Below are 25,787 nucleotides of genomic sequence, written 5' to 3'. Positions count from 1 at the left end.
GTATTATAATGTGTCCTCTGTGATTGGCTCATCTAAGTCGATCTCCCATCTGCCCCAAAGGAGATCCAGAGGTGTCAAGTTACTTCCATTAAGTAATTCGTAGATTCTGCTTATAGCTTGTTTCTGGATCAATTTACAGTTCAGGATTGAGTCTAAGAGAGAGGTAGGAGGACACAATGGGTAGCAGTCCGAGTTTGAAGTTACAAAGCTCCGGAGTTGCAAATATCTATAGAAGTGTGACCTAGGGATTTTGTATTTCTGTACCAGCTGTTCAAAGGAGGCAAAGTTGTCGTCTATATAGAGGTCAGACAGTGCAATCACTCCACTTCCAACCCAACTGTCGAAGGCCTTATCCATCATTGAGGGGATAAACATGCGGTTTCTTGTGATTGGTGCAGCAAATGATAGTTCCTAAAGGGAGAAGGTTCTTCTAAATTGGTTCCATACTTTTATCGAGTGAATGACAACTGGGTTAGAGGTAAATCTAGACATGGGCTGTGTGCAGTGATGTACCTGAACGCATTCAATGAACGATCGTTCATGAACGCGTTCGTATTTTGGGCAAACTTGAACTGAACGTACTGTATATCCGCTAAATTAACGTAATTGAGAACGCGTTCATTCTCAGCCCTGTGTAACGGAGTTCAAAAGTGCGTTCATTCTCAGCACTATTATAACGGCGTTCAAAGATGTGCCAGATTTCATATGCATTTCAGCCCAAAACTCAGTTAAAACACACTGTAAACAGGCTTTAAAATTATGTGTAAAATCACCCGATCTGGCAAAGCGCCTGTCACCCCCTGCTACGTCATCAGACTCATCACAACAACAAGCAGTGGAACAGCAGAATCTGCGCGCAGAAGCCGAGAGCTGCAGCAGCACTCGCTCAGTCAGAGTCAGACTCTACCTCTAGTAGGGATGCCCCCCGGACCCCAGTTTTGAACGGGAACCGGTACTATATTAGAAAATACCGGAGTATTTATAAGCTCCGACGTCCTCGGTACTGCTATCGATACTCTAGAGAAATTATTATTATTATTATTATTATTATAATTATTATTATTATTTAAAAGTTGCGAACGATCCTCTCTCTGTCTCTGCACGAGAAGCGAGCCGCAGCCAGCGAGTCAATTATTACACACACTCCTCGCGAGTCGCTCGCTAGTGCTACACATAGACATACGGGTACTACATACGGGTACTCCTTAATGAAAGCGCTGTCCCCGACGCCCCGTGCTATAGCGCGCTGCACACAGACAGCAGCTCTGCATGCACTGAGTCGTGATCATGGCGGATAGAGCGAAGCGTTCTAAAGTATGGATATACTTTACAAGGGTCAATGCCGACAATGCACGTTGCCACTAGTGCAACAAAACATTTGCCAGTAAGGGTGGCAATACGAGCAATCTATCAAAACATTTGTTGGCAAAACACGATATTAGTGTGCAGAAATGCGCGTATTTGACTGCCTTGCGCGCAGTGTCCCATCTGCATCCACGTCCACTGCAGCCGGTAAGCCAAGATACAGAGTTGCCTAGGCTAATAACGAATTATTACAAATAGGCTAATAAACAAAATAATTGTTTAGCTACAAATACTACAATCTAAAAACGTTTTATAGATCGTCAAGCTGAGGCGTCAGCCACCATGTCCCAGCCCAGTGAGCCCAGGGCCACCACACATCCTCCCTCTACCTCCCTCCACCACCCAAAGTCCTTTCACCCTAGCAGCTAGAGTATGGATGACAGAGGATAGGGTGAACGAGTGTCACAGGGCTGTGACAAAGTTTGTTGTCAAAGGCCTGCACCCCTTCTCTACAGTGGAGTCCAAGGACTTTAGGTAACAACTAATCATTCAGTGTATATAGTTTTTTTTGTATACATAGTTGTCTAACTTGTCTGTTGTTGTTATAAGTTATTATTGAAGCAGCTATTCCCACCACTCCACACAAATTTACAATAATTCAATCATTTCTAATCTTTACTGTAGGGAGATGACCAATGCTCTCAACTGCAAATATAAAAATCATAAAAAAATAATCAAAAAGAACCGATAAGAGTATCGATAAAGTACCGAACCGTTAAGCAGTATCGATAAGAGTAGTAGTATCGATAAAATCCTAACGATACCCATCCCTAACCTCTAGACGTCGGCGTATGCATTTAAAAGAGTTTACAATTCAAACTATTTGATAAACTTCTACTTTCAGCCCGGAAATGCATTCTGATAAACTGGATTAAGGATAAGCCTCCATTTTTACAAATGTGGTATAGAGAGATCTTCGGTGTGCTACCCCATGAAAGACACTGTGCAATGCATAGAGGCAACAACGCTTCCTTTCAGGAGGTGTGGGCCCCACTATTAGACTATTTTCCTGCTGAAATGTCTCGGATCCTTCTAAAGGCCCAGTACCCCATTGTATGGACAGACCTAGGATAGGAAAAAATAAATATATGTATGTCTACATGTGAATGGGCTCGAGGCAAGTGCAATACTGTACAGTGCCTGTCTTGGTTTGCTTTCCTTTTTGCTTGTTTTTCTTTTTGTTTTGTTTTTGCTTGCTTATGGTGTGGATGATGGCATTGAGATGAACTGGAGGACACCCCGCCCCCCTTGTCCCAATGTGTTTTTGTAATGTAAGTAACTGTACGTGAAAAATCTATAAAAAAAAATTTTTAAATAACAGAAAATAACTAAATTATTTCATTTTTGAAACCATGAACTTTAGTTCAACATTTTGAATTATGAACTATTAACTGAACTAGTTCATTTGAAAAATTGTGAACTGTGAACTGAACTAGTTCATGTAGAAAGTGAACTTTCCCAACACTGGCTGTGTGAACGGGAGTTTAGCGCATAGCAAGGCAGACAGGGAGGTGGATTTAACCGACGCCCTCTCCAGTACTGTCCACCAGGGGGGTTTTCATTCATCTTTGACAGTGAATAATACCATGCTAACATTGACCAACATTTTTTTATTAATCATTCAGCACCTCCTTGAGATCAAGTCAGGGCTCGATATTGCGACTGGTTGTCGCATATGCTCCCGAAATTTTGTCTGTGCGACCTCAAAATATAATTGGGAGCATGTGTGCGAGTGCAAATAATTGTTCTGGTGCAACCTCCTCCCACCCTCCCGAACATACATTCGCTAGTTTGTACACTCAGTATGTGCCTTGTGAGTTGACAGTGACCATTCTAACAAATCAAACGTGAGCTTGACGTTCTTACCTATAATGCTGATTTTAGATTGGTTAGGATTAGCCTTCAATCACTCCCTTTCGTGGTCTGTCCACCATGTGGCGGATAACAAAATAGTAATGTAAAATCATTTAAACTGCGGTGTGTTTTGGTCTTACGATAGATGGGCCTTGTGGCTTGTTTACCGACGTCACATCCGCTACTCTTCTGTCCTGACTGCCCATCGTTAGCTGTTATAACGATTAGCTAACGTTAGCTTAATAACGTTAAATGGGTTACAAATATGTGTAACTATGGAAGGAGTAAGCCGACCGCTAAAAAGAAAACCCATGTGGCAGCGAGAGCGGGACCACCTAACAAAAGAAAGTTTCGAGAGGAGTGGTAGTTTAGAGATAGCGGTGTTTCAAGAGACTGGCTACAGTATGATGCTGGGCTGTATCGATTAGTTGTTCCGTGTGCCGCAAGTATGTCACAAAGAAAAACAGAAACAACACGTTTGTCATCGGTAGTAAATCAATGAAGCTGGAAGGAATCCATTTGTGACCATGAACAGAGCCATTGTCACATTGGCTGCATCATGTCTGTGTCCCGGATTCAATCGGAGCCTCTCCTCAAGACCCTCTGTGGCTAGGCTAACAGCCATGTCAGAGCAGAGGTGGAAACTGAGATACACTTTCTAACAACCTGCCCACTGTACCAAGATATCAGAGACATATACTTCCCATGAATTGCAAACACCCAAAGAGAGTTTGAAAACATGACAAATAACGTAATGGAAAACTCCCATACCTACTGGGTGGAGTACAGCAATGTGCATTGTGCAACAGATAAAGTACAGAACAGAAAAGGACATCCAATGAAATACAACCACCATAAAGACTGTCAATAATGCAAGTATTCCTGCACTACCTGTACTGTACTGATCTTTGTACATATACCTGACAAACAAGCACATACCTTTAAATACACTTGAAAGACTGCTGCTGTTTCTAAACGTTATATTAAGTTATCTGTACTTACTTACATGTACACATATATATATGTGTCATATGTACAGTATATGCGTCTTATCTTTTGAGTTAGTCTTTACATTTTACATAAATGTGACACAAAAATGCGTTTTGTTTTGGCCGGTAAGAAATATGCTTGGCGGGTAGATTTTCCCCATCCCAGGTGAGTCAAAAAGTACATTTCGGGCCCTGAATTTTGCCATCCAGACACATTCAATATGAAATATTAATATAAAATATAGAATATCACACCTATAAATTACCTTATTATGGCCATGTCATACATCTATGGATTGGCCAAAATCTCCTCTTTCCAATGGCAGAGTTAAATCTGGATTTAGTACCACCAGGCGCCCGATACAGGGCAGCAAAGACCATGAATGAAATATACTGCAAGTACAGTTGCTTTTGTATAATGTCCGCAATTTTTTTACCGGATTGCGTTTTTTTACTAGGCGTTCACAAAAGGTAAAGAAACAATATACGTTGTATATTGTACGTTTATGGTTGAGGTTTGTTCGCCCAGTGAGATAGAAACACGAAATTCATGTCAATATTTGTAATATCACAACGCTTGTCTGCGGCTGGTGTAAGCTGGGTGTAGTTTTATGAAATTTAGACGTCCATCGAAAGCGCCGGGTCTCCTCTTTCTTTGGACTACAACGATTTAATGACGGCTTCTTGTCCTTGTGTCTAAATCGACCATTTTCCGGTGCAATGCACAGAGATTTTTATAAGCTCATATTTAGCTAATAACACTTCAAATCATTGGTAAACAAACATAGTGCTGAAATATACACTTTGACTGCTGTTTTAATAGGGTTGATCTATTTATTTATTTATTTATTTTTAACTTTGTTTATTGAAGTTTTTCGTTGCAATCTGAGATGAGCACAAGGTCAAACTGTACACATATATGCAAGACGTATTGCACATATCTACATATAAGTAGTCAAAATATAGGTCTGTTGAATATAAACAATATACCTATTGCACAAAGCTATGTATAAATAGACAAAATATAGGTCTGTTGAATGTAAATAATATACTTATTGTACAAAGCTACGTATAAGTAGTCAAAGTATAGGTCTGTTGAATATATAGACTACAGCGAGTACACCACAAAATAAATATTGTTTCTGACATACAGTCAATTAAACAGATATGTACACTCAGGACAAGGACTGTACAGGAGAATTTTTTTTTAAGTGAGAAGGTAAACATCAGGTTACACTTGCACATGTAGATAGGTCAATCGACTGGACAGTGCTAGGCTAGAAGTGAGCATTATTTATGGGGGGTCGATTGAACCTTGTTCCCCAACATAAGTAAAGAAACTACCCCATGTTTTATAAAAATCTAGCTGTAGAACCCCTTATTTTCTCCATCTTAACACATTCACTGCTTATATCCATCAATATAGCCAGTCTGCCACCACTCTAAGCCTATGGAGATGTTCACCTTCTTTGCAGGGCTATAACTTTTTAAATTGTATTGCTAAATTGACATTACTATGGCCCATTCAACATCGATTATCTATCGTTCAGGATGTAGGAACGTTATACTTTTTCATTCATAGATTCATACAAAAATACCTTCTAGAATATAAGTATGTTTTTATCGTTTTCTGCAGTAATTCATAGAACGTGAGTTATAGGCATAAACGCATATATAGATTATCAATTGCCGTTTATTCCCGATACACGCTATATTATAAAATGTAACTGTATTATGATCCTATACGTTATGCGTCATCATCATGCGCGGATGAAAGGGGGGGTCGTTTATAATTCTGTGATAGTCAGTAAATGCTTTATGTAGTATGGGTGATATATTGATCAGATTGGTTTGTAGTGAAAAGAATAAACAATTGGGCTGAAAATAGCGTCAGCGTCCTCTTACTGTGCGTCAATGAGACTGGCGGTGAAAGATCCCAGGTATAGGACGTCGATCGCCTAGGTCCATTTCCGATTTGTATGTCGCAATAAACGCCAAAATCATATAGATTATTAAGTTTATAAAGCGATCCATATGTACTATAGTGTCTGTCGGGAGCCTTGCAACAATATCTGACGGCCGGATGAATTTAATCGACGCACAGCAGCCATATCCTGTTTACCAGTGTAACTCGGCCCGACCATCCACCAGGCGGCGGTATTGAGCCGTCGTTGTATTGAGCCGTAGGGTCCAGCTGCAGCGCCGGAGGTGTATATATGAATTATGAATGCCATGGCGAAAACAATTAATATTGATCTCAATATCGCTGTACAGCGTGGTCTGGCGGTCAAAGCATGGCGGGCAATAACGTTTTTAAAGCGTTTCCGGCGGTGGATGTGTTAAGGAAGTGCAAAATATCCCTGAGCCACATAGAGTGAAATGGAAATGGTGACTTCCAATGCAGTAAAATTAGACGTCTAGCCAGGAGAGTAAAAAATGCCACCAGGTCAGCTTTATATCGTGGCAGAGACAGGGTAGTAGGGGAGACAGAGACACCAAAGCAAGCAGAGACACCAAAGCAAGCAGTCGGGCTGATTGGGATCTCAATACTATTTGAGATAGTTTTTCAGACCAAAGATTATGTAGGGAAGGGCAGGACAAAAACATGTGACTATGTGTAGCAGGGGCACAGTGGCATCTATCACAGGTGGGATCAATGTTGCCATATATCTTGGCTAGCCTGACTTTAGTCAAGTGTGAACGGTGAACAATTTTACATTGGATCAGTCCGTGCCTGGCACAAATTGAAGAGGAGTGGAGCCGGTGTAGAATATCCTCCCACAGGTCTTCTGTGATGTCCTCACCCAGGTCCTCCTCCCATCTCCTCCTGATCTTTTCTAATGAGGTAGGAGTCGTAGGACGCAGTGAGGAAATCAAGCCACACAGGACAGATATAATACCCTTTGTGACCAGTGTAGGCTTTAGTAAAGTGTCAATAGGAGTGGCTTCTGGAAGTGTGGGGAACTGTGGGTTGACATTACGTACAAAACTGCGACCTCGAAAGAGAGAACTTGTCAGACAGTTGTTCAAATGATGCAAAAATATTTTCTATATATAAATCTCTGAACGTTCTAATACCAAGAGGGGACCAGGAGAGAAAATCTCTATCCATCACAGAGGGGGGGGGGGGGACAGGGTTAGCTGTAATTGGAGCTAGTAAAGAAAAAGATTGTAAACCAAAATGTCGTCTAAACTGATTCCATATCCTAAGTGTTGATTTGACAATCATATTTTTAGAGTAGGGAGAGGTGGGAAAAAGTAGAGGTGCGTGAGCAAGAGCAGCCAGTGAGGCAGGGCTGGAAGAAGAGGATTCCAAAAGCAACCATACAGGAGATGAAGGTGTGTCTTCAAACCTTGCCCAATGTTGTAGTGCTCTATTTGTGACGTGAAATCAATTTAAGATTAACCAATGGGCTGCCAGACCCGAGATTTCTCTGGTTAACTCGCCAGCGGTTGAGTGCCAGACACGAGATTTCTCTGGTTTTGGTAGTTTTTTCTTTTATAATTTTTTTTTTATTCATTACAGGTTCACGGACCTCTGTGTTACTATAGGAAATCATTCTGGAATCCCAAAAGTTAAATACCGGCCGCATCCTGCTAGGTGGCAGTATCGCCCACCCTTTGAAACCTTATTTCACAATCTGTGTTACATCGTATATGGTCCGGTCCGAGAATTTAGACCAAGCCAAGTGAATCGCTTCATCTGACCACTTCGAACCGCGTTCAGCACACTTGAGGCATATCCTGTGCCACTTCGTGTCAGGGACGCGATCGACATCATTACTGGAAATCGCGAACAGACAATTGGAATATTCTTTTTGGGATACATCCTAGTAAAGGTAAGTACTATATGACATCAATTCCACCTTGATCCTACAATGATTTCATATCGATCCGGCCGATCAACGTATGTAGTATTCAAAACGAATGCCGTTACTGGCGATCAAAGCATAAAAAAACGACCGCCCCCGGGGCGGCTAAGTGGCACAGTGGGCAAGGCGCTTGCCACTAACGCAGGAGATTCTGGGTTCGAGCCCAGCTCTCTGCGTTGCTTCCGGCTTGGCTGGTCGTTCATACTAATACAATTGGCAGTATTAGGGGGTGGGAAAGCCGGTGGGTGGGGATCGGATGTTGTGGACAGCGACTCCTACAGGTCGGTTGGTGTGCCTGTACAGCAGAATCAGGAAGTATCGGGGGCAGCGTGAGCCTCCCACGCGTTACTCCTCGCCACAGAGATCACGCTGTGCAGGTGAAAATATGCGACGGCTGCCTCCTTGTGTACCGGAGGGGACACGTGATGCAAGGCTTCGTCCACACTGCAGCCGACCAGTGGGAGGCATGGTCTAACAACGTTCGAGACAGGGGAGGGTAGAATTGGATAATACGAAATTGGGATGGGAGAAAAAATAGAAAATGGGGAGAAAAAGTAGATACAAAAAAAATAATGAAACATAATACCTATTATATACCTTTGAATTGGAAATAGTAGCGTGTACAGGCGAGCAACGCCAACGCTTTTAGCAGAATTCACGTATTGCTCCGTAACACAGTTGGGCCTAACAATTAATAGTTGGTTTCCGGTTGCCGACCGACCCTGCCGATTTAGGTGTAATCTGTTTTTTTTTTGTTTTTTTTTAAGAATAAAGTTTCATAGAAATCTTAGTCAAACATTTAGTATTATGGATATTAAACATGCTGGCAGAGTACATGCATCCATGTTGTTGTGAACATTTTAATTAAATAAAGAAATTCCCTATCCATAGTCGCCGTGGGAAAGAATAAAATAAAAAAATTTAATTAAATAAATTCCCTACCTACCCATGGCCAAACTGACAACCAACAGGAAACCAACAATATATTTTACTTTGCCTTACCAGGAATTAGCCAGGATCACTCTGAAACTATACAATATTCACAACGGTATAACATGCGAACGTATACATGAAAACATTTATTCTTTTTCACATGTTGAACGATGGATAGTTAAAGGGGAACTATCTTATAATTGCAATCTAGCAATGTGGGGTTGTATCAACACTATCTATGTTGCAAATTCTATTTTTTGCGCATTCTTCCAGTTCAGATGAGACAAGGTCCTCCCCCACTGAACCAAGCCATTCTGATTTGACTGGTTCGCTGACGTGAATTAGGCACCGATCTGCATATCTCAGCCCCTGGTTGTAGCCACCGCCCACAATCAACAATTTTCTCAACAACGGAGCAGTGGAAATAATGCGAAAGTCGTTTTAGACAGACACTTGCACTTCCCCAAAAGAGAGAAAAAGAGAGAGAGGGAGAGAGGGAGAGAGAGACCGATAGAGAGAGGGAAAGAGAGAGGCTCATATGGAGCGATCTCTCCTCTGTCTCTCCCCGAGTCCCCCTGCATCGCGACTCGAAGCACACACACGCGCGCTCTCGGAGCGATCTCTCCTCTCTATCCCTCTCCATCTCTCTCTGTCTCTCCCTCTCCCTCTCGCTCGCTCGTTCGTTCTCTCTCTCGCTCTCTCTGTATCAGCAATCAGTCACGTCAACCTGTTGCAAAATATATTCGTATTCCGATCCGTGCAATAATATTCACAGGGTATATATTGTCATTTGAAACAAGTTACCAATGCATTGTCCCGTGGGATTATGCCCCCCGCGGCAAAATTAATTAGTCTCCCTCTCTATCTGTCTGCCAGTGCAGACTGTGGGTGACTGTCATACAGTGCATTGCGAGTATGGGCGGAGCCCAGCCAAAAACAGCTTGGAATCTTGAAGGGTAGAAAATGCTGCTCTACAGAACTTGATTAGAAATACAAAACAATGGGCACCCAAGTGGCGACCCATGTAACGCGCTGCGTCCCGAAGCGGCCGACCCGGGTTCGATTCCCGGACCCGGCGTCCTTTGCCGAATGTCTTCCCCCCGCTCTGTCTCCCGTTCTTCCTCTCTCTCTCTCTCTACCGGACTGCCCGGTAGTACAAACAAATAAAAAAAACAAATATACTTCAAAAACATAATTCAAAATATATATAAAAAGAAATACAAAACAATGAATTTTTTTGCAAAAAACCTTACAGATGTGTTCCATAGAATCACAGGCATTGTGTAAAATTGCCCAAATAGTGAAAGAAATAGTGAGATAGTTCCCCTTTAATGTCAAATGAGCCATAGTAGTGTCTCCATAGCTATAATATAGATATAGCCCTGCAAACACGCTTGAATGCCAACAATGAGTATACTCGTTATTTGATCGTTTTTCCTTTTTTTTTTTATATATATATTTGTATTCATTATTCATCCAGGGCCCTTGGTGTTACCATAGGGAATGAGTCTGAGTTCGCCAAAGTGCAATACCGGCCGCATCCAGCTAGACGGCGGTATCGAGCACCCTTTGAAACCTTGTATCTTGGCCTGTGTAACGGCCAAATGTCTCCGGTTTCACTTTTCCTTGTCGGGTGAATGGAGCGGTTCTCCCGGTTCCATTGAAGCGCGTCAAATATCCCTGATCCATATGTTGTGGTGTGTTATGCCGTGGACCAAATGGACATCGGATGTACCAGATGGCGATCAAACAATTGGAATATTATTTTTGGAATACTCCCGATCACAGGTAAGGACTATCTGATGTAAATTTTTGCTTGATCCTGCAATGCTTTTATACCGATCAGGCTGATAAGCGTTTTTAGTGTTCAATATGAATCCAATCCAATCCAACTTTATTTATAAAGCGCTTTAACAGCCACAGGGACACAAAGTGCTGTACAGAGGGAGCATATTAAAAACTATAAGCAGCACTAAAAATGGAGTACCAAAAAAAAAAAAAAAAGTAAACATAGGCAGCAATACAAATTTAAATAGATCAGAGTACTTAAAAAGTATTTAAAAGCAAAGGACACATATCTGTAGTTATGTCGAAATATGCATAAAGTTTAACCTCACCGAGTCCACATGGCTTTTTTACATACAGTTACGACTTTGTATGAGATCTCACGGTGTTCCATTACACATACCAATTGAACACCACAGATACCACAAATTTTTCTATGACAGAGATACATTGGGAGGTTTTGTATCAGGTTTTTATTATCAATTACTAACGTCCTCGTACGAAACCCTTCAACTAGACAATGTCTGGAGGAGGGATATACCAGACCTGGAAAATGACTTTGATTGGCAAGGAGCCTGGGCAAATGTCCGACTTACATCAAGGAACCCGGATCATCAACAAATCAATCTGAACTATATTCACAGGACATACTTGACTCCTATAAGGCTGTGCAAAATGGGGCTTATACAAGACTCCAAATGCTCCCAATGTACAAATGGGGATGAAGGAACATTTATGCACATGTATTGGGACTGCCCACCAGTTAAGGCATTCTGGGAAGATGTGTCCCAACAATTATCAATACTCGTATTTTGGAATATACCTGTACACCCCGCGGTATTGCTATTGAATGATGTTTTTGAGTTTGCAGTGAACCCACAACTAAAAAGATTGGTTTTATCGGGTATCACAGTAGCTAAAAAACTGATTGCATCACGTTGGTTTCAACCGGAAAAAATGTGCCGGAAAGTGTGGTTTCTTACATATCTTGATGTGATATATCAAGAAATATCAACAGCAAGAATTCTAGGGCTCAATGAATCCAAAATGTTAATGTGGTTAGAAGTGGTGGAGAGAATAAAAGCTAGCCTATAATGGTGATGTCTGGTTAGGAGTGAGGGATAATGGAGGTACTATCCAAGAGGGGGTCCGGGAGGGGGGGATTTGAGCTGGAGCATATGTGTGTAGGGTTTTAGAAAATAGGTATTCGGGGTATATTATATACTAACATTTATATAATTGTAACTTCGCTGGATATACACGGTATACGGTTAAAATGTTATTATTGACTATTTTTGTTTTATCCTGTTTCTGTACTTGCATATATTTTAACCACCTTTACTGAAAGTTTCATTATACATTGTGTGTTGAGTACTGACTTTTAATAAGTTTTGTTTTGCAATAATAAAAAAATTAAAAAAAAAAAAAAAAAAGGACACAGTAATAAAACGATACAACAACAACACAGTAAGACAATAAGATCATAAAATCAACAAGCTACTAGGGATGGGTACCTTTCACATTTGAACCGATACCGGTACCTGTGAATCGATACCGGTACCCAACGGTACCTTTTTTCTGTACTTTAGTCTCAAGAAATTTAATTTACCTACCTCAGTCATAAAAAAAAATCCAAACTTCAAATAACTACAATTTCGACAGTTTTCGGCTTGTCATTGCTCCGACTGCTTTGTTGTTGAATCAAGTCAAATCCTAGGTAAGCATATATTGTGCGTGTGAACGTTGACATTGAAAAAAAAAAAAAAAAAAAAAATCGGTTTCTCACTTGATTCGATACTCGGTAGTACCGACGTGTTTCGGTTCGGTACCTCAAAAGTACCGAATTCGGTACCCATCCCTACAAGCTACATGGTGTCGAAAGCCAGAGAGAAAAGTTGGGTCTTAAGGAGGCCTTTGAAACGGGGCAGTGATGAGGCCTGCCTAATCTGCAGTGGCAGCTCGTTCCACATTTTGGGGGCGACAGCGGAGAAGGCACGGTCCCCCCTGAGCTTACGCCTAGTTGTAGGCACTACTAGGAGCAGCTGGTCAGCTGACCTGAGAGAGCGAGAAGGTGTATAGACCTGCAACAGCTCAGAGAGGTAGGGTGGGGAAAGGTCATGAAGAGCTTTAAAAGCAAATAAAATAATTTAAAAATGTATCCTAAAGTGCACGGGGAGCCAGTGGAGTGAGGATAAAATCGGTGAGATGTGGTCATATTTACGAGTGCCAGTTAAAAGACGTGCAGCGGCGTTCTGCACCATTTGAAGGCGAGCCACTGAGGATCCACTCACCCCTATATAAAGTGCATTGCAGTAATCCAGCCTAGTCATCACAAATGCATGGCTTACTGCTTCAAAAATAAATAGAGAACAGGACGGCGCCAAGTATCGAGCCCTGGGGTACACCATACAATAGGAATAGGGGGGCAGTAGAGGACAGAGTCCTCGAGCCTGACACAAAAAGATCGATCTGCCAGGTAGGACTTGAACCATTCAAGGGCTATGCCTCTGATGCCCACCCACTGTTCAAGGCGGGCAATTAAAATGTCATGGTCCACCATGTCAAATGCGGCCGACAGGTCTAAAAGGACCAGGACAACACAGTCACTGGAATCAGTAGCTAAAAAGATGTCATTAAAAACTCTTAAAAGTGCCGACTCAGTGCTGTCCAGGGATTTAAAACCAGATTGGAAAACCTCGAGAATATTGTGCTCGTTTAAAAAATTCATTAGCTGAGTATAGACAATTTTCTCAATGAATGCCATTACTGCCAATCAAATAATCAGAAACACCCCCCCCCCCCCTCTTTCATGCATTCATGATGGAACATAATACCTATGATATAGATTTGATTTGCGAATAATAGCGTGTACAGGCAAGAAACTGCATCGCTTAGAGTAGGATTCACGTATGAGGCTATAACACAGCCTTTCGGGAATTACCCCAGACCACGCTATAACGATACTTATATTCACCACAGTATAACACAGGAACGTATGAATGGAAACATTTATTATTTTTCACATATTGAACGATAGATAGCTGGTGTCAAATGGGCCATAGTATTGTATCCATAGCTATAATATAGAATATAGTTATAGCTCTACAAACAAGGTGACGCACTCCTATCTTTCAAAGCGTGGCAGTGCTATGACAGGCTCCGTCTAATTCCCGGCAGGGGATGAGTTAAAAGGATGCAGACCAGAAAAAGACTTTCGTCTTGTTTACAATGCATCAAGACATTTATGACATACATGATATACAGATATACAGTACTGTTTCATCAAGACATTTATGACATATAAGACAGTACTGTTTAAGAGAAAGAGATCATAAAGAAAATTGAAAATATATACATTCGAAGGGGAAGAAACTGTACATTGGAGGGGGTTGGGTGGGGGGGACGGGGTTTGGACATTTACCGGGGCCAGTTTTTTTTTTATATATATATATATATATATATATATATATATATATATATATATATATATATATATATATATAACTTTCTTTATTGGAAGTTTTCAAAAAATTTCAAGTACAGATAGTTATACAAATTATACATCTTCCTTTGTTTCGCCCCCCCCCCCCCCCCCATTTCCCGTTCCTATTCCCTAGCCCCTCCACATCCCATCCACAGAGAGTGATAACAGACATACATATAATACAAAAAAATAAATAAAAATAAAAATAATAATAATAATAATAATAATAATAATAATAATAATAATAATAATAATAATAATAATAATAATAATAATAATAATAATAATAATAATAATAATAATAATAATAATAACAACAAAGGGAAGGGGGGGTGGAGGCTCAGTCATCACAGTCAGGCAGGGTAGTCAAGGATTCTATGTGAAAAAAGGGGTCTCCGGGTTTTCTCAAAGGTGTTAAAGAAACCATTAGGGCCTTTGAGTGAGAATCTGAGTTTTTCAAGGTTTATGGATAATAGTAATTCTTTAACCCACCTATTGTGAGATGGAGGTTGTTTGTGTTTCCATTTAAAGAGAATAAGTCGTCTGGCCAATAAAGTGGAGAAGGCAAGAACACAATGTGATATTTTAGAGGGAAGGTGCTGCAGAGGAACACCGAACAAGGCCACGAGAGGATCAGGGGTGATAGTAAGGTTGTAGGCTGTGCAGATAGTTTCGAAAATTTCAGACCAGAATGTGGCAAGGCTAGGGCAGGACCAGAACATGTGGGTGTGATCGGCAGGGGATTGTTTGCATCTATTACATGCATCAGAGACGTTGGTGTACATTCGAGAGAGTCTCGAGTTTGTATAGTGGACTTTGTGTATAATCTTGCACTGTGTGAGGCCGTGCCTCGCACAGATGGAAGATGAGTGGACAGAGTCCAAAGCCCAATTCCAATACTCATCGGACAGTTCTATTCCCAGCTCCGGCTCCCAGGAGTTCTTAGGGCCGGTTCCTGGGGTATCCGTAGCGGAGTTAATCAGATTGTAGATGTTGGAGATTAGCCATGGGCCAGTTTCTAATTGCAGCCACCCGTAGGTGTTCAAGTTTCAAGTGTCTTTATTATTTGTCATACAGAAATACTTTTCATGAAATGTTTCTGTTTCGCACCTGAGAGTGTGCTAGATAATAATAAGATAGTATAAATAAGTATAATAAGTAAAAAATTGAAAGTCAAGAAGTCAAGTAAACACAAGAGTAAAAAGTTCAGTATACCTCTATATACAGTATGTACATCTGGTACAAAAATGGTGAGGTATAGCTTAGCTTGTGGTGCCACCGTTGTGGTGGTGAGGTGCAATAAGGAATAAGGTGCAATAAGGAATAAGGAATGCGAGATGTGCAGTTCCCTTACCAATAATATAAATATAAAGTGTAAAGTGTGATAAAGTGGGTGCTACAGTGTGTTGTTTATTTAAAGTGAGGCGTCAGTTACACATAGGGTGTTTTCGTTTCGTTTAAAGATGAGTTTCGCTTTTCCAGGTCGCAACGTAGTGGAAGCCGAGTTAGACAGTTTTGTTAGTTGGTTTTGCAACCTGAGCACTTTCGTTTTGCCTCCTGAGCAGTGATGTAGTACAATGCCAAAGCAGTAGGTGGCAGTAGGTGGCGAACATGAAGGCAATTTTCAACCAATCAGAACTTGAATGTGCCAATACACTTCCTGCAAAAAAAATCAACAAGCCGCCATCTTTAAATGCCTCCGTGAGCTATTTAGCCAATGTAACACTTATTTTTCAGCAAATAAAGTGCAATTAAAGTGCAATAAACAAAACGGATACATTCACTGTGTGTTCTGCCTCTCATTTGTTGATGAAACAAAACTAACATCAACACAATTGACCACCAAGAGCGGAGTTTAGTCTCATCGGCGCCGATTTTGTTAGCTTACATGCTAGCGTGAATGGAATATGCCAGTATAACAGTATAGCATTGTGGCTAGCAGCTAACGTTAGCTCACGTTAGTTAGCCAGCCAGCACCAACTGATATCAGGAGCTATCAGTAGCTAGATAACATTAGACAACGCCTTGTGTATTAAACAAAGGTGAATAGATGACTGGGCCATTTTGTTTAATGCTTGTTAAGATTGAAAGAGGAGCTCTGAGCTAACAGGGTCTGATAGCTAACGTTAGCTCACGTTAGCCAGCTGCTCATGCAATCGTTAATGCTAGCAGAATGAATGGATGTAAACTTTATTTAACATATTGCAGAATGGGTACAATACAATACGGCTCAATACAAACAATTGTTAAGGGAATGCAGACTGTTGTAGCTTGGACTGGGGTCCTTATAACAATAACTTGACAACATATGGTAGCTGCAGCTATTTGGGACAGCTCTGTCGTCACCGGACGTTGGTGAGGGCACGCAGATGTCGGTATCTACTGCGCATGGGCGTTGAGCAACAACGGCTCCGTGCAGATTACATGACACGTTGTCGGCGAGTATCCAAAACGAAAACACCTTTTCAGCATTCCCGCTAGGGCAACGCGTTTTCCTGCCAAAACGGCATTTCTATTTAACTGGGACAGCAAACGTATTCATTCAGCAACAAAACAAAAACAAAAACGCCTAGTCTAACCATGGCCTGAGTGTGTGTGTGCTGTGGGTGTGTTGCTGGCCTGTTATTGTTCATTGTTCAATCATTGTTCATTGAGAAATCATTGTTCATTGAGCATCCTGATGGCCTGGGGATAGAAGCTCCTTCCGAGTCTCTCTGTGCTTGCCATGAGACTCCGGTATCGCGTGCCTGACCGCAGCAGTTCAAAGAGGCAGTTGTTTGGGTGGCTGGAGTCTTTGATTATTCTCTTAGCCTTGCCCATGCACCGCTTGTTGTAAATGGCTTGGAGAGTGGGAAGCCCCCCTCCAATTCTGCTTTCGGCTGAACGGGCCACTCTCTGTAGTCTGCTGCGGTCTTGTGCAGTGCTATTCCCAAACCAGGAGGTGATATTGCCAGTCAGGATGCTCTCTATTGTGCATGAGTAGAAGTTCTTGAGGATCTTCTGACTCACGTTGAACTTCCTTAAGCGCCTAAGGAAGTAGATGCGTTGTCGTGCCTTCTTGATAACACTGTCAATGTGTGTGGTCCATGTCAAGTCCTCGGATATGTGGACTCCGAGGTACTTAAAACTGTTCACTCTCTCAACCGGTGCCCCATCGATGCTGAGGGGGCTGTAGTCCCTGACCCCCGACCTCCTAAAGTCCACAATCATCTCCTTTGTTTTGCTGACGTTCAGGGAGAGGCAGTTCTCTTGACACCATCCCGCTAGAACCTTAACCTCCTCCAGGTAGGCCCTCTCGTCGTTTGCAGAGATCAGGCCCACCACTACTGTGTCGTCAGCCAATTTGATGATTGTGTTGCTGTTCCACTGTGCCACACAGTCATGTGTGTACAGGGAGTAGAGGAGGGGACTCAGGACACAGCCCTGGGGGGCCCCTATGTTGAGAGTGATGGATGAGGAGGTGCAGTTGCCTGCTCTCACCACCTGGGGTCTGCCCGTCAGGAAGTCCAAGACCCACTGGCAGAGGTCATAGTTCAAGCCCAGGTCCCTGAGCTTGGCTATGAGTTTGGAGGAGACTATGGTATTGAATGCTGAGCTGTAGTCGATGAATAGCATTCTCACATAGTTCCCCTGCCATTCTCTTTGAGAATGGTTTTGAAGGAGGGTAGGGATTCACATTATTTTACGGCTGTGGGTAGGGCGTTCCACATTGTTGTGGCATAATTGCGAAAAGTGTTTTTTTCCCTCTGAAAACTCTGTTTCATTTCTACTGACCCTCCACTAGCATAGCTGCATCCTGACCACATCAACCCAGTTCAACTCTGTCAACCCTGATGGACACCATTATCCCTTTGTTCTCCTCTTTGTATTGTTGTATTGTATATGTGGTATGGTATGGTATGGTATGGTATGGTATGGTATTGTGTTGTATGGTATTGTATGATATTGTGTTGCCGCAGGGATCTGCTTCAAGGTTCTTGACCTGGCATATTGTGCAGCGAGGGGAACGGCTCCCTCCTACCTCCGGTCAATGGTCTCTAACTAGTAACTACACACCCTCAAAACCCCTCTGCTCTGCATCTTTTGGCCGCCTCAGACCCACTCCTATCTGAGCACCGGGAGGGTCATCAAAGAGAAGCCGCCTATTCTCAGTCCTCGCTCCACAATCGTGGAACGAACTTCCCACCAGTCAGGAAATATGTGAAACCCGCCGTCGACTGCACTTTGCTACTAAAGAATCTTCTTCTTAACACCTACTATGCTATGTCTTTAATGCTACGTACTCAAGACTGTAGCACCCAAGTTCAACACTGTTTGACGAACATTGTTACTTAGCTGCCAGAGTTGTACCCTTCCTGCTGACATGTGTTGTATTTTGTGTAAGTTGTTGTTTTTAATATAAATATATATAACAGTTACTATGCTCCCTGTCAATCCTTCCCCTACCTAGACTAGCGTGAGAGATTTGTAGCACCCAGGCCTACCCATCCAAATAGTAAGATACAGGCCTACTAAAAATATATATATTCAAAAAATAAACAGAAAAGATATAAAAAATGCTTAATGCATTGCATGCTCACGCTTTATTTGGAAATCGCTAAATAAATACAGAACTCCATCTGGAAATTGAAAATGTCAAAATCGATAGAGTATATGAGATCAAGTTTTTGGGTGTCTTAACTCATTGGACGCCACTCACGAATAAAGTCGGGTTAACGCCGACGCTTGAGCGCCAAACCCGAGAAAAGTCAGGTTTTCTATCGTTATTTCTTTTATTCAATATTCCCATTCATAATCCATCGAGGGAGCCTGTGTTATCATTGGGAATTAGACTGAGATCGCAAACATCCAATACCACCGCCTGCCGCCTTGCGGCCGGTATTGCACATCCATTGAAACTCTCTGGCTTGGGCTGTCTGTCAATCGGAAAAGTCGGGCCGGGTTTTCCTTGTCGGGCAGGACAAGCATTTATAACGCATGGATTGAGGAGAATCAAGCACTCCCGATTCATGTTGTTTAGTGGATTATGTTGGCAACACGATCGACATCAATACTTGGAATGGCGATCAGATAATTGGAATATTCTTTTTAGAGTACATCCTAGTCAAGGTAAAGGCTATATGGTATCAATCTTGCGTTGATCCAAGAATCCATTCACTGAGATCCGAGCGTATGTGTCAGGGTTTCCGTTAGAAAAAATTGTTGCCGGCCTCAGTGTCCGGTAGATTTCAATCTACCGGTCAAATGAGAGAAATTCCGGTCAGAGTTTATTGAGCTTAAAAACAATTGATAGGCAAAAGAACAACAAAAGAACAACAAAACAAAAGAATGACATCATCAAGGCATGTAGATTTATAATATTCTTACTTAAAACTAGGCTACTTTTGCGTATAGTCATTATATTCCAAATAAAAGAAGTCCCGAGACTCCGTGCTGCTGCCGACTTTAAATCAAATAGGTGTCTGTGGGCAGTCGCCCGACATTAATAAACAGCAGTCTGTTATAATCACATTTTTATGAGCTAACGAATTCCGTTATATTGGACATTTGTATTAATTATATCAAGCTAAGAACTGAGAAATTTGGCAGAGAGAGACGGCAACATTATCGTGGGTTTGCGTGACGACTCTCTCTCTCTCCACCTCCCAATGACTTATTTGCGAGAGTATGTCGATGCAGAGCAGCAGATTCAGCTGTTTTCTGGCTCTATCTGGGGACCGCTCAGCAGCGCCCCCCACCCAACAGCTGAATTGCTAATGGCTGAATTGGAGTACTGCACTGTGCCGCTGCTGCTCCGGCTCTGCAGCTGCACATGCACTCGGAAACCCAGCACTAAGCTCTCGCTGACAACGTCATTGTCATTATTAGAAGCAACGATGAAACAAATGTAATGATTGTTTCGTTCATCGCATAGGCTATTTAATTTTAGCCTATTTTAATACAATTCAAATAATCAAATTGTGCTTAGAGGGAATTATTTTCACCGGACATTAAGACCGGAGAGATTAAATATGTCGGACTTCAACAGATTTTGCCGGTCAAATACCGGTAATTACCGGCTAACGGAAACGCTGGTATGTGTGTAATGTGTGTGTGTAACGTATTCCGTTGGTGACGATCAAAGCATAGGAAAAAAACTATAAAACATGATACCGATAATATAGCGTTGATTTCAGATAGATTGTTGATACAGGCGAGAAACGGCAGGTTTTTTCGTGAAATGCACTAAACGCTGCATAGCGTTGTTTTCTGGGATTAGACAGGATTACTCTAAAACTATACTCATATTCACCACGGTATAAAACGGGAATGTATGGATGACTTTTTTTTCTTTTTGACAAATTGAATGATAGATACTCGATGTCAAATGGGCAATAGTATTATATTCATAGCTATGATATATAATATAGTTTGAGCCCTGCAAACACCTCCATGTATCCCCATACTTTAAAGCGGTGGTCTTCTTACCACACGGTACACAGCGCCATCTGGCGCTGATGGAGTTAATAGACCACAAACTGATAAACTCACATAAAATATCTATGCTCAATGATTGCGAGAAGCTTGGGAATTCTGGGTAAAACTAAATACATCTTGAATCAGAAATCACTGTACACTCTGTATTGCACACTCATTGTACCCTACCTGTCATATTGTGTTGAAGTTTGGGGAAATACATATAAAACCAACCTACAAAATATATGCACACTGCGAAAAAGAGCTATAAGGATTGTACATCATGCTGGTTATAGAGATCATACCAATTGTTTATTTGTTAAAAGTCAAACTCTGAAATTTTAAGATTTGGTTAAATTCAAAACTGCACAATTCATGTTTAAAGTAACACAAAATATAGTCCCTGGCAACATACAAAATATTTTCATGGGCAGAGATGGGGGTTATAATCTAAGAGGGAAATTGAATTTAAAACACCTATTGTCCGTACAACTCTCAAAAGCAAGTGCATCTCAGTTTGTGGGGTATCCATTTGGAATGGCCTTGATGTAGCAATACAAACAAGTAATACTATTGAAATGTTTAAATGCAGATATAAACAGCAATAAGTATAAGTTAGAGGAGCTTGAAAAATAACGCAAACTAGTATTTTTGTAATTATTTATTTATCTTTTGCTGTAGTGGATAGGTATATATATTTTTTTTATATTGATAGATAACTTATTACATATTAATATGATATTGTAAGGAAGGGGCAGGACCAGATAAGCTTTGATTCATTCCGTCTGTCGCTTCTCGAACAAAACCAGTCTTGAGCTATGCTGATTATTGTATTTTATTAAAAAAAATTGTTATTACAAATGTGTGTGTTTGTTTTATGGTTGAAATGTTTGAGATAAATAAAGATAGATCAATCAATCAAACCTCTCTGCGACTTGACTCTACCTTGCCCACCCTGCTCTGCCACCACTGGAATAAACAGGCAAACCATAAGGACGCTATCTTATGGATCCACTTCCCCTGCACTGACCCTGTTCTCAGCGATGGCAGGGCTGTCGTCTCCCAGGGCGATCTTGGAGGCAGAGGACCTGAACTCTGGCAGGCCCAGGATGGGCAGGTACTCGTGGTTCAGCCGGTCGTCGTGAACGATGACCTTCTCCACCTTCTTCACCACCGGCAGCACCCACGGCTTACACTCCTCCGTCCTGTAGGCTGAGGAGATGTTTTTAAATTTTATTTCAAATCTTTATATCAACTCGTAAGACACTGAGGTTACCCTCGTTTACAGCGACGACGAGCTTACAGAACAAGACGCCGTTTATCAGCAATTTCATACATATAGGTACAATAAATAAGAATTGTGTTGGGACATGTGCAATAATGCAAGAATGGTATTCTCTAGTGCAGTGAGGATATTGCAGGTGGTCCATGGGGGGAAAAAAGCTAAATAAAATAAAAAAAATTATATAATAATTTATTTAAAATAGAATTGTAAAACCGTTGTGTAATATAAAACATGGTATTATAGTTTGTTATTCTCTCAAATTAGGCTAATAATTTTATGGGTAAATAGTGGCGCTTGTGCACCTGCACCTCTGCACGTGGAGCAAAAATGGCTCGGTGGCTAGTAGCGTTGGGTTCTCTCAAGAGAAAAGAGACAGACCTCTGTGAAACGGGATTGTCATCAGATATCAAATATCGGAATAGGCTTAACATTGAACATAGTTAGGGGCGGCTGGGTGGCGCAGCGGACATTGCGCTCGTCACCAACGCAAGAGACACCGGGTTCGACTCCGGCTGTCGGCGTTGCCTCCGGCTTGGGCCGGCCGTCATACTAACTCAATTGGCAAAGTTAGCGGGTGGAAGTCGATGGGTGGTAATCTGGACGTTGTGGACAGTAGGGCTGCAACTAATGACTAATTTGGTAGTCGACTAATCTGCCGATAATTTTTCCGATTAGTCGACTAATCGAAAACCAATGTAAACAACAACAAAAAAGAATTAATTACCTATCTTTGTGAAAGTGGCTTCTCAGCTCTGGTCCAGCTGAAGACAGAGCAGAGGAACAGATTGGACATTGAGCATGAGTTGCTTGTCTACCATCACCCCAGACTTTGAGACTCTTGTCAGGACCAAACAACAACATCATAACATGATGATCCCATAGCAAATTAAAATAATGACTCATGAAACATTTGAATTTGGATCTTTAAGCCACTTTAAATGAAAATGTATTTGAAGAACAATACAGCAATCACTCATAACAAGATAAATAAATTAAATAATACAAATTAAAGTGGAAGTGTACTTTAAATAACTTTTGTTTGCTGTGTGTGAGAGGAGTCCGTGTGTGTGTGTATGTGTGTGTGTCTTACTCTGATCGCTGTGTGAGTGAGAGGAGTGTGTGTACTGTGTAATTTGTGTGTGTCTTACTCTGATCGCTGTGTGAGTGAGAGGTGTGTACTGTGTAATTTGTGTATGTGTGTGTGTCTTACTCTGATCGCTGTGTGTGAGTGAGAGGAGTGCGTGTGTAATGTATTGTGTGTCTAGTCTGATCATCATCTTCTGCAGGGGAACAATGTTTTCAATGTCCAAAATTTGCCATGGGATCATCATGTTATGATGTTGTCTGGAACCCTGAGAAGCCACTCTCACAAAGATAGGTAGTGCACAAAAAAAAAAAAAAAAAAAAAAAAACTATTTTTTTTTTTTTTTTTTTTTTAATGACTAATCGACGCAACAATTTCTCGTCGACGATTTTTTTATAATCGACGTCGTCGATTATGTCGACTAATCGTTGCAGCCCTAGTGGACAGCGACTCCTACAGGTCGGTTGGGGGACGCCTGCACCGCAGAGACAGGAAATGGCGGGGGTAGTGTGAGCCTCCCACACGTTACGTTACACCTCGCCAATGAGAGTCCGCGCTGGCAGGTGAAAAGATGTGACAGGCTGCCTCCTCGTGTATCGGAGGGGACACGTGATGCAAGGCTTCTATCCTCCCTACAACTGGCCAGTGGGGTCATATGCGAGCAACGTTCAAGACAGGGGAGGGGAGAATTGGCACAGCAGAATTGGGATGGGAGAAAAAAAATTTAAAGAGGAGAAAAAGTGGATAAGAAAAAAAACATTGAACATAGTTGTGTGGCATTAAAGTATCTTGTATCGGATCTCCGATTGAAGCTGTCAGAGCTGGAACCTGACATCCAGCTGTTGACGTCTGCGAAGCAACCTCATCCGTCTCATTAGGTAAGTGATAACGTTATTCTCTCTCTCTGACGTCTGCTTAGCAACCTCATCCGTCTCATTAGGTAAGTCTCTCTCTCTCTCTTGTAGCTAAATTACACTATAAAACAAACTGGATAGTTGATTTAACTTCATTGGATAGTTGATTTAACTTCATTAGCTGAACTATTCTAAAAATCATTAAGTGTGCTAGAAGCGTAAACATGTGTGTGCGAGCGCACATCCCATTCCCGGTCTTTACTTTTTATATACGTTTGAGGTAGTGATGCACGATATATCGGCCGCCGATATAATATCGGCCGATATGGCCGTTTTTTTACACATCGGTATCGGTCCGATATCAAGATAGGGCCGATATTAAAAAAAAAAAACGTTTTTTTTTTTTTTTTTTTATCTTTCTTTTTTCTTTTTACATGTTTTGGCCTTAAATAGTTTCAAAATATCAGTAATTTCTGAAAATAAGTTACAAAAGTTAAAAAAAAGTATGCGTTTTGGAAAATAGCTCTTTATATGATTATCATAAAAAAGTGTTTTCTATACAGAGATATCGACATCGGTAAATATCGGTATCGGCCAGAACAGCAATATTAATATCGGTTATCGGTATCGGCCACAATTTTCACATCGGTGCATCACTAGTTTGAGGTTTATTTATTTTTACTGTTTGCATACGAGGTGGTCCGTAAAATTTCTTGATAACAATTAGTGGTCCGCATAAACAAAACGTTTTTTTATCCACTTTTTCTCCTCCTGTTTTTCTGTGTTTTTCTCCCATCCCAATTTTTTGTCGTTATGCCAATTCCCCCCTCCCCTTCCTGGTCGTTGCTCGCATGTGCCCCCCACTGGTCGGTCTAGGGAGCCCTGAAGTCTATCAGATGCTTCCTCTGAGACATAGGAGACAGCCAGCAGCATCTATTCACCTGCCAGCGCGGACTCTCATTGGGCCTAACAAAATTAATAGTTGGTTTCCGGTTGCCGACCGACCCTGCCGATTTAGGTGCGACCCAATATATTTTATGAGTTTCTAAAAAAAAATCAAAAAAAAAGAAAAAAAATTTTTTTTTTTTTAGAATAAAGTTTCATAGAAATCTTAGTCAAACATTTAGTATTATGGATATTAAACATGCTGGCAGAGTACATGCATCCATGTTGTTGTGAACATTTTAATTAAATAAAGAAATTCCCTATCCATAGTCGCCGTGGGAAAGAATAAAATAAAATAAATTCCCTACCTACCCATGGCCAAACTGACAACCAACAGGAAACCAACAATATATTTTACTTTGCCTTGGTGAGGTGTAGGGCTGCAACGATTAGTCGACATAATCGACGATGTCGATTATAAAAAAATCGTTGATGACGAATTGTTGCGTCGATTAGTCATTAAATTTTTTTTAATTTTTTTATTTATTTTTTTTGCACTACCTATCTTTGTGAAAGTGGCTTCTCAGCTCTGGTCCAGCCAGCTGAAGACTTCTTAGCTTAACATAACAGACCGACAGTAAGTTTGGGGGAACTAATGGGATAATGTTGTTTGGTCCTGACAAGAGTCTCAAAGCAACTCTGAGGTCATGCTCAATGTCCAATCTGTTCCTCTGCTCTGTCTTCAGCTGGACCAGAGCTGAGAAGCCACTTTCATAAAGATAGGTAGTGCAAAAAAAAAAAAAAAATAATAATTATATAATTGTTTTTCGATTAGTCGACTAATCGAAAAAATTATCGACAGATTAGTCGACTACCAAAATAGTCATTAGTTGCAACGTGTGGGAGGTCACACTACCCTCACCATCTCCCTCCCTCGCTGT

At 41.3% G+C, this 25,787-nt stretch overlaps 1 protein-coding gene across 1 annotated transcript in view; it reads right to left on the bottom strand.

Moving 5' to 3' along the window:
• The window catches only part of got1 (glutamic-oxaloacetic transaminase 1, soluble), a 56,645-nt gene that overhangs the window by 17,962 nt on the left and 12,896 nt on the right, over positions 1 to 25,787 (bottom strand). The window contains exon 2 of the mRNA XM_084322120.1: positions 21,769 to 21,950. Within this exon, the coding sequence (XP_084178246.1) occupies positions 21,769 to 21,950 (182 nt within the window). The remainder of the gene's footprint in view (positions 1 to 21,768; positions 21,951 to 25,787) is intronic.

This window comes from Notolepis coatsorum (genome assembly GCF_963971535.1).
Source record: "Notolepis coatsorum genome assembly, chromosome: 9".
Lineage (NCBI taxonomy): Eukaryota > Metazoa > Chordata > Actinopteri > Aulopiformes > Paralepididae > Notolepis > Notolepis coatsorum.
This window is presented reverse-complemented; position numbering and strand designations above follow the sequence as displayed.